This window comes from Ursus maritimus, unplaced genomic scaffold, assembly GCF_017311325.1.
Source record: "Ursus maritimus isolate PB19 unplaced genomic scaffold, ASM1731132v1 scaffold_2, whole genome shotgun sequence".
NCBI classification, from domain to species: domain Eukaryota; kingdom Metazoa; phylum Chordata; class Mammalia; order Carnivora; family Ursidae; genus Ursus; species Ursus maritimus.
In genome coordinates, this window is record NW_024424452.1 from 72,741,797 (window position 1) to 72,757,329 (window position 15,533).

Here is a 15,533-nt window from a genome sequence, read left to right on the forward strand (position 1 = left end):
TTTGTTGTGATGTTTTTGATTACTGATTCAGTCTCCTTCCTAGTTATAGGTTTGTTCAAATTGTTTATTTCTGGGCACCTGTATGGCTCAGTTGGTTAAGCATCTGCCCTCAGCTCAGGTCATGATCCCAGAGTCCTGGGATCAAGTCCCGCATCAGGCTCCTTGCTCAGTGGGAGCCTGCTTCTCCCTCTCCGTTTCCTTCTCCCTCTGCCTGCCGCTCCCCCTGCTTGCGTTTGCTTGCTCTCTGTCAAATAAATAGATAAAATCTTTTAAAAAATTATTTATTTCCTCATGATTTAGTTTATGTTTCTAGAAATGTATCCATTTCTTCTAGGTTGTTCCATGTGTTGTATAATTATTTATACAAGTCTCTTAAGGTGCTTTTTATTTCTGGGGCATAATTACTGATGTCTCTTCTTTCATTTCTGGCTTTTGTTGAATCTTTTCCCTTTTTTTTCCTTATTATTCTAGGTAAGAGTTTTTAAATATTGAAGATATTTTTAAAAATCCAACTTACTTTCACTGATATTTTTTCTATCTTCCATTTCCTTTATTTCTGCTTTAGTCTGTTATTTTCTTCCTCTTCTAACTTTGGGTTTCATTTATTGTTCTTTTGTTAGTTTTTTTGTTTTAAAGATTTTACTTATTCATTTGACAGAGATAGAGACAGCCAGCGAGAGGGAATACAAGCAGGGGGAGTGGGAGAGGAAGAAGCAGGCTTCCAGCGGAGGAGCCTGGTGTGGGGCTCCATCCCAGAACTCCGGGATCATGCCCTGAGCCAAGGCAGATGCTTAATGACTGAGCCACCCAGGTGCCCCTCTTTTGTTAGTTCTTTGAAGTGTAAAGTTAGATTGTTGATTTGAGATCTTTCTTATTTTCTAATGTATGTGTTTAATGCTATGAACTTCCCACTAGTAGTGTACTATTTACATTTAAAGTAGTTACTGATAGAGAAGTACTTACTATTGCCATTTTACCTTTTTTTTTTTCCCAGTACATCTTATACTGATTTTGTTACTCTTGTTTTTATGTTTCACTGACTTTTTTTCTAGTGACATCCTTTGATTCTTCTTTTGTGCATTTCCTGTAGATTTTTTCATTGTGGTTAAAATAAGGATTACAGGGGCGCCTGGGTGGCACAGCAGTTAAGCGTCTGCCTTCGGCTCAGAGCGTGATCCCAGCGTTGTGGGATCGAGCCCCACATCAGGCTCCTCCGCTATGAGCCTGCTTCTTCCTCTCCCACTCCCCCTGCTTGTGTTCCCTCTCTCGCTGGCTGTCTCTATCTCTGTCAAATAAATAAATAAAATCTTTAAAAAAAATGATTACATAAAACATTTTATAGTTATAGTAATTAATCTTAAACTGATAACAAATTAACTTCAATCACACACAAAAACTACTCCTTTATATCGTTCCCCTACTTTATATTATCACTCACAGATTACATCTTTCTGTATGTTGTATTTATTGACATAGTGTTGTAATAATTTTTAATGCTTTTATCCTTTAAATTCTATGCCCAAATTAAAAGTGATCTACACATCACTATTTATAGTATTATGGATTTCTGTATTTGTCTGTATATTTACCTTTATCAGTGACATTTATATTTTTATACAGTTGTGTGTTGCTATCTAGAGTTTTTTGTTGTAACTTGAAGGATTCCCTTTAGCAGTTCTTGTAAGGCAGGTTTTGTGGTGATTGACTCCCTCAGCTTTTGCTTGTCCAGGAAGGTCTTTATTTCTCTTTCACTTTTAAAAACAATTTTCCTGGATATAGTATTTTCGGTTTGCAGGGTTTTGTTTTTTGTTTTTTTCTTTCAGTATTTTGAATATATTATCCCACTCCCTTCTGGCCTGTAATGTTTCTTCTGAGAAATCCACTGTCTTATGGGAGCTCCTTGTACATGATGATTTGTATTTCCCTTTCTGCTTTCAAGAGTCTCTCTTTGACTTTTTTTTTAAATAAAGATTTTATTTATTTGAGAGAGAGAGAGAAAGCACAAGTGGGGGAGGGGGAAGGTGGGCAGAGGAAGAGGAGAAACAGGCTCCCCGCTGGGCAGGGAGCCCAGCATGAGGTTCGATCCCAGCACCCTGGTATTGTAACCTGAGCCGAAGGCAGATGCTTGACCGACTGAGCACCCAGGTGCCCCTCTCTTCAACTTTTGACAAGTTGTCTGTGATATGTCTCAGTGTGTACCTCGTTGGGCTCATCCTATTTAGAGTCCTTTGAGCTTTTTGAGTGTGGATGTCCATTTTCTTTGGGAAGATTTAGGAAGTTTTCAGCCATTATTTTTTCAAACAAGCTCTCTGCCCCTTCTTTTTCTCCATCTGGAACTTCCGTGTATATTGCTCAGCTTGTTGTGTCCTGTAAGTCCCTTACGGTTTTCTTCACTTTTCTGCATTCTTCCTTTTAGTTCCTCTGACATGATAAGTTCAAGAGTTGTCTTCAAGTTTGCTGTTTCTTTTTTCTGCTTGATCAAGCCTGATGTTGATCCCCTCTCATGAATTTTTAAAGTAATTATTATATTCTTCAGTTCTAAAATTTCCATTTGACTCTTTTTTCAAGTTTTGATGTCATTGGTGATATTCTCATTTTGTTCATGCATTGTTTTCCTAGTTTCATTCAGTCATCTGTTTGTGTTCTCTTGTAGTGCATTGAGCTGCTTTAGGATGATCAATTTATAAATTCTTAGGTAATTCATATATCTTATTAGAGTCAGTTTCTGAAGATTTATTTTGTTCCTTCGATAGGGCTGTTACACTGTATGTTGGTGTGTCTTGTTTGTTGTTGTTGTGATTTTTGCTTTAAAGAAAACAGCCATCTCTCCTGGTCTTTATAGATGGGTTTTGTGCAGGGGAAGGTATTCACCTGTCAGCCCAGCTAGAGATTCTGGAGATCCCTTAGACTTTTTAAGACAATGTTTCTTCTTTGGTCTTGTGTGTATGTGTAATTTTCCAGTTATTGTGATCTTGCTCCTTTTCCTGTCTGCAATACTGCAGGTTTTTTGGTGCTTCAGTGAAGTCACTGAACTCTTTTATTCTCAAGATATGCCAGTTTTATGAATGCTGAGTCAAGCAAGACAGAAACTAGTCCATTGGCAGCCTTTCTCCACCTATAAGCTGGAGTGTTGAACAGACATTCCACTCTTCTTTTTCCTATCCAGTGGAGAAGCTGCAGGTTGGGCTTCCTCCGCCCCCCAGTATTGAGCTGTGTTGCCTTGGGGGAGGTGCTGAGATGATTAAAATGAAATTTTCTTACTCCTTTCAATATGACTGTACTTGGCTTTGAACTTGACTGGTGTACTGCCTTCTTAGCTTGTCTTTGGCATTTTCATAAAGGCTTTTTGACTTTTTTTTAATTTATTTTTTTGAGAAAGAAAGAGAGCATGCACGAGTGGGGTTCAGGGGCCTCGATGGAGGGGCAGAGGGAGAGAGAATCCCAAGCAGGCTCCCATGCTCAGTGTGGAGCCTTCCTTGGGGCTTGATCTTACAACCCTGGGGTCATGACCTGAGCCAAAATCAAGAGTCCAACACTTAACCACCTGAGCCATCCAGGTGCCCTAAGGCTTTTTGACTTACGTTGTTATTAAAAGTCAGTGTTTCTGTAGAGGAATAAGTTGAGGCTTTCTGTTCTGCCGTCTTGCTGACATCACTCTCTTTCCATATGGATTTACCCACCATCTTTTATTGAAATATTGGTTTTATTCCCCATTGGTATTCAGCATGCCATTAATTATAAATTAAGAATTCATATATGCATAGATCATTTCTGTACTCTATTTTGCATGCTTGGTCTATTTGTACTTTTTAAAGTACCAAATTATTTCAATTGCCGTAGCTTTGCAATGACTCTTGATATTTAGTACATTTTCTTGTTCCTACTTAAAGAACATTTAGACTGTTCTTTATTTTTTGTGTTTCAACGTAACTTTTTAAACCAGTATATTAGTTTCCAACAAAAAACAGTTTGCTGGAAGTTGGATTGTGATTATACTGAATTTAAAGATAAATTTAGGGCAAAGTAATATCTTACAATTATTGTATATTCCAGTCTATGAGGACAATATATTTTTGCATTTATTAAGGTTTTTAATTTCTCTCACTAATATTTTATAATTTTTATTGTGGCATTACTGTACAAATTTCCTTAAATTTTTTTCTTTAAGTGTTTGGTATTTGGTACTATTGTAAATGTTATCTTTTTAAGTATTTTAGTTTTTAAATGTTGCTGGTATAAAAAATACCATTGACTATAGTATTTTAAAACTAACAATCTTTTTATTCACTTATTAATTCTCATAATTCAACTATAGATTCTTTCGGATTTTCTATCTACACAGTCATATCTTTTTTGCATTATGACATTTTTTTTCTTTATTTTCAGCCCATATACCTTTTGCTTCTTTTTCTTGACTTACTGCATTGGTTAGTACCTCAAATGTGATCTTTAAATGAAACGTTGATAGCAGATTGCATTTCTTAGTTCCTGATCTCACAGCGAAAGTTTTTCCCTTTAGGTCTCATATTTGCAAAAGTATATTTCATAGATGCTTTTTATCAGATTAAGGAAATTCCCTTCTGTTACTAGTTTGCTAAGAGTCTTTATCTTGAATAGATGTTGAATTTAGAAAGTTCTTTATTGAGGCTTAATTGACATCATAAACTGCATACGTTTAAATTATATAATCTGGTAAGTTTTGAAAATTTATTATCCCTTGAAATCATTTCCATAGTCAAGATAATGGATATATCTGTTTGTCCAAGAATTTCCTTATTCCCATTTTTATTCCCTGTCTCTTAAGTAAGGCCCTACTTACCCCCACATTCTTGGGAAATGACTGATCTTTCAATTACTGTAGATTCGTTTATATTTTTTGTAGAATTACATAGGAATGAGATTATATATTCAAACCTTTGGTCTGATTTTTTTTTCACTTAGCATAATACTCATGTTTGGGATTCATTCATGTTGTTTAGAGTATCATTAACTAGCTTTTTATTTCTGAGTTGTATTCCTTTAGAGAACTATATCACAGTTTCTTTATATTTCATCTTTGGATGGGCATTTGGGTTGTTTCTAGTTTTGGGCTGTTGCAAATAAAGCTATTTTGAATATTTGTATTTGAATATTTGTCTTTGTGTGGACATGTACTTTCATTTTTCTTTGGTGAGCACCTAGGAATAGAATGACTGAGTTATATTAGAAGAATAAGTTTAACTTTTTAAGAAACTGCTGGACTGTTTTCCAGAGGGGGTGTATCACATTACATTTCTATAAGCAGTGCCTGACACTGCCAGTTGGTCTGCATCCTTTTTAACACTTGTTTTGGTCAATCTTTTTTATTTTAGACATCCTAATAGATATAAAATAGAATCTCTTGTGTTATTAACTTTTATTTCCCAATTATCTAATGATGTTGAGCATACTTTTTATGTGCTTGTTTATCATCTTTATATATTTGGTGAATTGTCTGTTGAAGTCTTTTGCCCATTGTCTTAGTGGTATTTTTATTTCTCATTATTGAGTTTTGAGGGATTTTTAAAATATATTCTGGATATTTTTCAGGTATGTGATTTATAATTTTTCCTCCTAGTCAGTAGCTTGTCTTCTCATTTTCTCAATATTGTCCTTCCAAAAGAAGTTCTTAATTTTCAGGAAGCCCATTTTATCAAAGTTCTTTGTTTTTATGGACCAATGTTATATCAAAAAATCTTTGTTTAACCAAAAGTCACAAGGATTTTTTCCTAGAAGTTTTATAGTTTTGTGTTTTACCCTTAGATCAATGATCCATGTTGTGTTAATTTTTTAAGAAAGTATGAAGTATTGCTTGAAGTTCATTATTTTGCATATGGATACCCAGTTTTCTGACACTGTTCTTTCTTGATTGAATTTTCTTTGTACCATTAACGTAAATCATTTGGCCATATGTATTTTCATCTATTTTTGGTCAGTACCTATTCTCTTCCTGTGACTTACCATTAAGCCTCTATCACACTATCTTAATTACTATAGCTTTATAGTAACTCTTGAAGCCAGTATAGAAGTCCTTTGTTCTTCTTTTGCAACATTACTTAAGGTATTTTAGTTCTTTTGTATTTCCACATACATTTGATAATCAAATTGTCATTTGTAATAAAAATCCTGCTGGAATTTATTTGAAATCTATATATCAATTTAGGGAGAATTGACAATATTAAATCTCCCAATCCATGAACACAGTTTATCTCTGTTATTTAGGACTTTAATTTTATTCAGCAATGTTTTATAATTTTCAGTGATGTATCTTATATATCCTTAAGCATTTTATATTTTTCATATTATTGTAAATGTTAATGGTTTTTAAATTTTCAATTTCTAATGGTTTTGTTGCTAGTATATAGACATACAGTTGATTTTTATATATTGACCTTGTATCCTGCAACTTTTCTAAATTCACTTATTCTAATAAATTTTTTAAGAATTAATTACATACGATTTTCTACTTAGATGATCGAATCGTCTATGAATATAAAAACAATTTTACTTCTTTATTCTTTATTTTATTTTATAAAATAATAGTGATGTCTTTCAAACCCATCTGTTTAAATGTTTAATAACATTACCTGTACTTTCATTTTCATCTACAGATTATGACTGTACCCAATGACCCATATACTTTTCTCTCTTGTGGTGAAGATGGAACTGTTCGGTGGTTTGATACACGCATCAAAACTAGCTGCACAAAAGAAGACTGCAAGGATGTAAGAATCAAATTTTTATATAAATGACAAAAAATTAAGATTATAATTAAAATTGGACAGTAATCTCTGGGTTAGAAGATTATGGGTGAATTTGTGTTAAATTTTGTTGGTCTAGCGTAATTACTCAGTGTTTTAGTCCTATATTTGGGGGTGATTTTTATTTTTTCTCTTCAGAATGCAATTTGCATTACTCAGATATTGTTTGTTTTTTTCAGCCACTAATTAAATTTATATTTCCATCTGTATTTTTTGTTTAAGTTGGTTTATAGGGAAAATATACAATATTGTATTAGAAGTTGGTGTTGAAGTTGTGTAGCAAACTGTAAAGAAAAAAAGAATTTCCCTTAGAGCAATAAACTGTGGAGGAGGAATATTGACTGAGTGTATTTATTTTGGTGTCGCAGAAGCTGAATTTGTTGGAAACACTGATAGAAATCTGAAAAATAAATTAAAAGAAACCATGTTGTTTTTCCTTCTCATTATCATACTGAGTTAGGATTTCTGAGAAAGGTTATTTCCTTCTAATTAAAAGAAAAATGTTTTAAATGTTAAAATATTTCAGTGTTTTAAATCTTTAGAGTAGCCTCTCTATGGCAATGCTGTGTGTGATGTTGTTTTATCTTTCATAGGATATTTTAATTAACTGCCGACGTGCTGCCACATCTGTAGCTATTTGTCCACCAATACCATATTATCTTGCTGTTGGTTGTTCAGATAGCTCAGTACGAATATATGATCGGCGAATGCTGGGCACAAGAGCCACAGGTAAAAAGCTGTATGTTAAAGAAAATATAAGATTCTGCCAGTTCAAAGAATAAATCTTTATGATATATTTGCAGTCTTAAAATTTCATTAGTTTCATACAATTCAGTAAATACAATGTAGTTAAACTATATGGATTATTATAAAAAATCCCATTTTACTAAGGTGCCTGGGTGGCTCAGTTAAGCATCTGACTTTTTTTTTTTTAAGATTTTATTTATTTATCGTGTCAGAGAGAGAGAGCGCACATAAGCAGGGGGAGCAGCAGGCAGAGGGAGAAGCAGGCTTCCCCCTGAGCAAGGAGCCTGATGTGGGACTTGATCCCAGGACCCTGGGATCATGACCTGATCCAAAGGCTTAGCCGACTGGGCCACCCAGGTGTCCCAAGCATCTGACTCTTGATCTCAGCTCAGGTCTTGATCTCAGGGTCGTGAGTTCAAGCCCTGCGTTGGACTTCACACTGGGCATGGAACATACATACATACATATATACTTACATAAAAATAGCATTTTACCAAGTTTTTATGACTCTATCAAGGTGATACTTTTGCAGTTTATCACTTTAAAAAGTTGTAACAATTGATGTATTAATTTCCTAGCGCTGTCATAACAAATTACCACAAATTGGGTGGCTTAAGATAACAGAAATTGATTCTCACATTTCTGGGGGTTAGATGTCTAAAATTAAGGTGTTACAGGTTTTCTGTTGGCGGCTCTCAGGAAGACTCATGCTTCTCTCCTAGCTTCTGGTGGTTGCTGGCAATTTCGGCATTTATTTATTTATTTATTTATTATAATTTTTAAATTTTATTTTTTTAAAGGATTTATTTATTTATTAGAGAGAGAGAACACAGAGGGAGAGTGGGAGGGAGAAGCAGATTCCCAGCTGAGCAGAAAGCCCAACGTAGGGCTCCATCCCAGGACCTTGAGATCAGGGCCCAAGCCTAAGGCAGACGCCCAACCAACTGAGCCACCCAGGTGCCCCCAATTTTGGCTTTTAAATGTTCCTTTCACTCTCTGCTTCCACATGTACGTGACATCCTCCCCTGTGTGTATCTGAATCTACATTTTCCTCTTCTTATTAGGACACCAGTCATACTGGATCTAGGGCCCACCCTAATGCAGTATGACCTCATTACATCTGCAAAGACCCTATTTCCAAATATTCCAGAATCATTCTGAGTTCTAGATGGACATGAATTTGGGTGGGGGGGGGGACACTATCAGCCCACAACACTTGGCTTTCCTGATTTCTGTTTGTGGTAGAGAGGAGGGTTAGGGAAGAACAGTGACTTGGCTACGTGTTCATGTACAGCACGTTTATGTCCAGTCAAGTACTGTCAGTGATGCTGCAGCACTGACGTTGAATCTCTCGTAAACTCCTCATTTGCTGCTCATCCATTATGGGGTGAAACCACCTCCGAAATACTCAATTTAAAGCCAGGTTATTAGCATTTTCTCAGTAAGGGAAGGCCAGGATTATATACGCACACACCCACCAAATCTACATACATTTATCTATTTTCACATATTTTATATTGCTAAAAATAAAAGTGGACTTGGCCAGAAACTAACAATGTCAATCTCAATGTCAATTTATGCCCAGTAAAAGTGGACATAGATTATTGAAATGGGAAGACTAGCTTGTGGGCGCCTGGGTGGCTCAATCAGTTGGTCATCTGACTCTTGGTTTCAGTTCACCTCACTATCTCAGCATTGTGAGATTGAGCCCTGAGTTGGGCTCCACTCTGGGCATGAATATTCTCTCTTTCCCTCTCCCTCTGCCCTCCCTCCATTCGTGTGCATACTCTCTCTCTATTAAAAAACAAGAAAGAGTTAAAATAAAAAGGAAGACTAAGTGTTTTTTCGGGGGGTTTTGGTTTTTGTAACTGTGAGAACTCTTTATCTATTTGGATATGCACTTTTAGGGGAAGCAGGTAATATAAGATGAAATTATAGGCTAAATTATTATTTTTCAACAGATGGGACATAATTGACATTTTGGGCAGGACAAGATCTCCTTTTGCGGGACTCTTGGAGTTTAGCATTCCCAGACCTCCAGGGGCAAAAAATGCCAGTTGGACCCCTCCCTATCATATTATATTACATTGTTGACTGTTAAAATTAATTAAAGTTGGAATAATGTCCCCACTCTGTTATTTTATAAGAGGAAACTTTCACAAGGGTGCCTGGCTGGCTCAGTCAGAAGAGCAGAATTTGAGCCCCATGTTGACTATAGAGATTACTAAGATAATAAATAATAAATAAATAAACTAAAAAAAGTTTTTTAACCTAAAGCAAAAGGTAAATCATTTTAAAGGGAAAATACTATTTTATCTAGTATGCTAATAATAAAAGCTCATCTATTTATGTTATAAAAATTTTACTATCTTCATTGGGGGAAAAGTTTTAGAAAATGAAAGAGTGTAACTGTAATCAAAAATCATTTTAATTGATTAAATACCTCATATTTAGAATAAAACATTTATGTAATCTGTAAAACATTTATATAATCTATATACTTCCAGACACTCAGGAAATTTTTTTTGAAGCTATGTAGCCTTTATACTCTATTCTTTATATTTTGTTATAAAATCAGACTTTTGAGAAAAGAGCCTCTTCTAGAAATAGAATATGATAGTTTAGATTTTATATTGCTACATTAAATCACATATCTCATAATTCAGATTAAGGGCTTTTAAAATGTTTTTCTTAAAAGATTTACACAACTTCCTGTTTTCTTATTTAGGGAATTATGCAGGTCGAGGAACTACTGGAATGGTTGCCCGTTTTATCCCTTCCCATCTTAATAATAAGTCCTGCAGGGTGACATCTCTGTGTTACAGTGAAGATGGCCAAGAGATTCTTGTTAGTTACTCTTCAGATTATATATATCTTTTTGACCCGAAAGACGATACAGCGCGAGAACTTAAAACTCCTTCTGCGGAAGAAAGAAGAGAAGAGGTAAGTTTACTCAAAACCGTATTATTCATTTAGTTCAGAAAACATTACTTCAGTGACTCCTGGGGCCTGAAGGGCTTCTAAAAATGGAATTGATTTTCAAGGTGTTTGTAGTCTAGGTTTTGTAAAAGGACATGGAATATACATGAAAGAACAGGGGCTAGTAATCAAGGATAAGGCTCTAGAAAAAAGTGTTGTGAAATATTTTTAAAGAGAAAATATTTAGTAGCAAAATGTTTCTTTAACTTTATGGATGCACAGCAGCAAGCAAGAAATACCAACACTTCTAACAGTTGTAGGAAAACAATTAAAATAATAAAAAGTGGGATGTCTAAACTCCCAAGAGACTAAGTGTTTATGTTTATACACCAATAGGAGTTTTCTGTTACCATTTACTATTCAGATGTGGACAGCAGTCCCTTCTCTCCTGATCATGCTTCTCTGCCACAGTTAAGAACTAGTAACATACATCCCTAGGTGCATTTTACAAAATACATACAAGTAAGTGAGAAAAAGGTAAGTTAAAATACACACACATACGTAATGGGGAGAGGAGGGAATTGCTGTCCACATATGAATAGTAAATGATAATAGGTAAAATCCTGTTGGTGAACATAAACATTTAGTCTTATTGAAGTTTATATATCACATTTTATATCTATTATATATAGATCTAGATATATAATATTATATATTGAAAACTAGGTGACTAAAATAGTGAACCCTTGCGGGACCTTGCAGGCTCAGTCAGTGGAGCATGTGACTCTTGATCTTGGGGTTGTGGGCTCAAGTTCCATTTTGGGTATAGAGAGGACTTAAAAATAAAATCTTTAAAAAAATAAAATAGCAAACCATCTTCTTATTTATAAAAGGCAAAAACCAGAAATAATATATCCTTGAAGTACGCAGCAATAGAAAAATCTTTGTTTTAACTCATATAGCTTCTTTCTCCGATACATTTTTCACTTTGGCTTTTTTTTTTTTTTTAATGTCCTATGTTTAATCACTTTACTGTTTGGCTTGTAAATGTTTTTGAAATTAACTGTTGCTTTATTAATTATTAGTGACTTTTTGGTATTGGACCAACTTCTATTAGTGAACATATTTTAAAGGTAATAAAGAGCAATAATTTTCTAATTCCCGTGATATACAAAACTATATCCAGTTCTTATGATTGCAGGTGTAGAAGGCTGTAAAATTAGGGGAAAATGAGGATAACTTTATAAATATTTTTGGGGATTTTAAATGTGCCAGTGTATTTAAGTGAATTAGGAAATTGACAAAGAAAAGGGTATGCTGGCTAATGAAAGCTATTTTTTAGTTTATTGGTCTTACTGAAAACGTGAGATTTGCTCTTTTATTTTGTTGCTGCTGTGTAATTCCTTTTGAGATATGTGCTCCAGTGAAGTTACAGTCCAGCTTTGTGACTCTTACATAATGAAAGTTGGAAATGCAGAAACATTTTAAGTGGGCCAACCAGTCTTTATACCACAGAATACTTAGCCAAATGTGTTTGCATAATCAGAGTGAATGAGGCTGAGTCATGAACACTTGGTTATTTTCTGAACATGGTTTTCTCAGTATTCTTTGTTGAATTAACTAAATTAAGAAAAATAATTCTGAAAATGGATTAAAATTATAAAAATAAATCATGCTTAGTATGATAAACCAAGCAATTCACAAGTGTGTATAGAAGAAGAAATTAGTTGTCTGCCCCCTTCTTAAGCTTACCACCCTTTCTTCAGTGTTTTATGCTAAATCCTTGACAGTAGTGTTCAGACACACTCAACTCACCAAGTATTTATTGGGCACCTACTGTACAGTAGGTACTGTAGAAACTTAAGAAGCTCGGGGCGCCTGGGTGGCTCAGTCGTTAAGCGTCTGCCTTCGGCTCAGGGCTGATCCCAGCGTTCTGGGATTGAGCCCCGCATCAGGCTCCTCCGCTGGGAGCCTGCTTCTTCCTCTCCCACTCCTCCTGCTCCGTTCCCTCTCTTGCTGGCTGTCTCTGTCAAATAAATAAATAAAATCTTAAAAAAAAAAAAAAAAGCTCAAGGACGACGGTGACAAAGACATGGCCTCTCACTCAGGAATTTACGGTTTAGTGGAACTAGAGATATAAATAAATGAATATGTAAAACTTAATAGAATTGTATATAAGAGTTATGTTCTATATAAGTAGAACAGGAAGGAATAAGGTATTTTGATTGGGAATTTAAGAAATGATTGAACAGGATTTTAAAATATGAATCAAATTTTCACATAATGATTTTTTTCTTATGTTTTAATGATACTTTTATATTTTCTTTATTCTTAATCCTCTAATAATTTGTCTCTCATTTTTTCCCGTCTCGAGTATTTTTTCTTATTCGTCTTTTTTTACTTCTCATTTTTCTTTATTTTTGTATTCCTTTTTTCTTTTTATTGTCTTTCTGTCTTCCTTTTCCTCTAATATGTATTTGACGTTTTCCCCACTCCATTATTGGACTATTTTATACAATCTAGACTCTCATTTTCTCCTGTCCCCATGGTTTGTCCCAAAAATATATATCCCAAATCTGTAGTACTACTTCCCATTCTGACTACCACTACTACTGTGATCCAAGGCCTCACTATCTCTCCTAGGTTATTGTGGTAGCTTTTAACCAGGCCCCCAACTTTCACCCCCCCACCCCCACAGTCTTTAGCTATGTACGTAGTAGCCCAATGATCCTTTAAAACCAAGTCAAATTATGCTACTCTTCTGATCAACACTCCCAAGTGGCTCTCCATCTCCTCAAAGCAAAAAAGCAAAACTAAGGTCCTAACAGTGGCTTGAAGAACTTATATCCTGTGGTTTTGGTGACTGCTGTTCTCTCAGTACTCGTACAGTACCCTGCTCTGGCCCCCTCTGCTGACTCATTCAGTCAGCCCAAGCGTGCTTCTCCCTTACAGATTTTGCCCTTACTGCACATGAAATGGTCTTGCCGCATATCTGGATTTCATCTTCTCTTACCTGTTTCAGATCTTTGCCCTTGACACATTCTCAGCGAGGCCCTACTTCACCACCCTGTTTAAAATCACAGCCCTTAACTCCTTGGTATTGCCTATCTTCTTTGTCTACTTAATTTTTTTTCCCGTAACACTTAACACTTTCTTTGTATATTTTACTTTTTTATCATGTATTGTTCATCTACTCACTAGTTTATAAACTCTGTGACATTGGGGTTTTTGTATGATTTATCCATTGATCTTTTCCCAATTCCTGGAGTAGTGCCTGACACATAGAGGTGCTCAGAAAAGTCCTTGTTGAACGACTAAATTAATGCTTGTAGCATTTTCAGTATTCTTGACTAGGTTATTTTGCCTATCTCAAAAACTCAAACATGGGACTGTTTTTAACTTGAAGATCTTAATCCAGAAATAGTTGCTGAGGTTATAACACTAGTTCTTTGCTTGTATAATATAAAATTCCTCTTTCATAACTATGGAGCAGGGTTCTTTTCTATTCTAAATATAGTTCACATACAGAGTGAGGCCCTCCGTTTCTGGAAGTGATTATTTGTCTAAGATTTTGGACAGTTGCCACACTAGGCTTTCTCTAATCTTCTGATTATTCCCTGTCACACTTGTGGCTTCCTCTGCAGATTTTGTTATTCTCTGTTGCTTCTAGCCATATTTACATACTTAGGGAATTTGTAGGTTTTTTTTTTTTTTTTCTGTCTTCTTTGCTGAGGATGTAGAGATTTCTTTTTCCATCTTGTTGCTCAGTATGGTTTCCAGGAGAAAACAGAAAATTTGCAGCTAAGCTGTCACCAAGTTTCTATCAAAATCTGCTTAATTGTCAGGAAAAAAAAAATCAATGAATGTTATGTTAAAAAATAAAAATAAAGGGAGTGATCCACAAAATAGGAGAAGATGTTTGTATATCATATATTTGATTTATGATTTAGAATCTAGTAACCAAAATATATCGAAACCACAGTGAGGTACCACTTCGCACTTACTAGGTTGGTGAAAATAAAAAAGTCAGTAAGTGTTGATGAAGACGTGGAGAAATTAGAGCTTTCACACATTGCTGGTAGGAATGTAAAATGGTGCAGCTGCTTTGCAAAACAGTTTGGCAGTTCCTCAAAAGTTAAACATAGAGTTATCATATGATCCAGTGATTCCATTTCTAGATATATACTGAAGAGAATTGAAAACATATGTTCCTATAAAAACTTGCACATATGTTCATAGCAGCATTATTCCCAACAGCCAAAAAATGGAAACAACTCAGTGCTTATGGACTGATGAATGAATAAACAAAATATGGTATATCTAAATAATGGAATATTATTGAGCCATAAAAAGAAATGAAATACCGATACATGGTGCAACATGGATGAACTTTGAAAATATTATGCCATGGGAAAGAAACCAGGGAGAAAGGGCCCCGTTTATCCCGTTTATATGAAATGTCCGTAATAGGCATATCCCTAGAGACAGAAAGCAGATTAGTGGCCGCCAAGAGCCGAGTGGCAGGAGAAGTGGGGAGCAGCTGCTCACAGCTATAGGATTTCTCTTTGAGGTGATGACAATGTTCTGGAATCAGTGGTGGTGCAAGTGGTTGCACAGCTTTGTGCATTTGCACCACTAACTTACATAGTTCAAAAAGGTGAATATTATGGTATGCGTGTTACCTCAAAAAAAATGTTAAAAATACAAAAGTTACAGAGAATGATCAAGAGTGTCAAGTGCCATAGACATCAAATGAAATAAGTTGTGAAAGGTGCCATTTGAATTAGCAATTATTTATCATTTTATCACTGATCAGTGAACTTAGCAATTAATCACTCAATGGTGACGGTGAGAATGAATTCAGTAGAAAGATGGGAACATAAGGTGACTACAGTGAACTGAGGGAGGAGTGGTAGATAAAGGTGGAATAAATGTAGACTTCTTTTCAAGAAGCTTGACAGTAAAGCTTCAGAAAATGTGGGAAAAGAGTATAGCTGGAGAGAAGGATAAAATTGAGGTGTTTTGTTAAAAATGGTAAGAACCTTCAGCATATTGTAAGGAAGAAATGAGAGGAAATGAATGTAGGTA

The 15,533-nt window shown here is 35.1% G+C and overlaps 1 protein-coding gene across 7 annotated transcripts in view; it reads left to right on the forward strand.

Moving 5' to 3' along the window:
- DCAF6 (DDB1 and CUL4 associated factor 6) overlaps window positions 1–15,533 on the forward strand; it is a 130,416-nt gene that overhangs the window by 41,222 nt on the left and 73,661 nt on the right. For all 7 annotated transcript variants that reach the window (XR_005836355.1, XM_040636168.1, XM_040636169.1 and 4 more), the window contains exons 5-7: window positions 6,630–6,743; window positions 7,373–7,508; window positions 10,255–10,469. Coding sequence is in view for 6 of the 7 variants with exons in the window: in XM_040636168.1 (XP_040492102.1) it covers window positions 6,630–6,743; window positions 7,373–7,508; window positions 10,255–10,469 (465 nt within the window). In the remaining variant the exon portion in view is untranslated. The remainder of the gene's footprint in view (window positions 1–6,629; window positions 6,744–7,372; window positions 7,509–10,254; window positions 10,470–15,533) is intronic.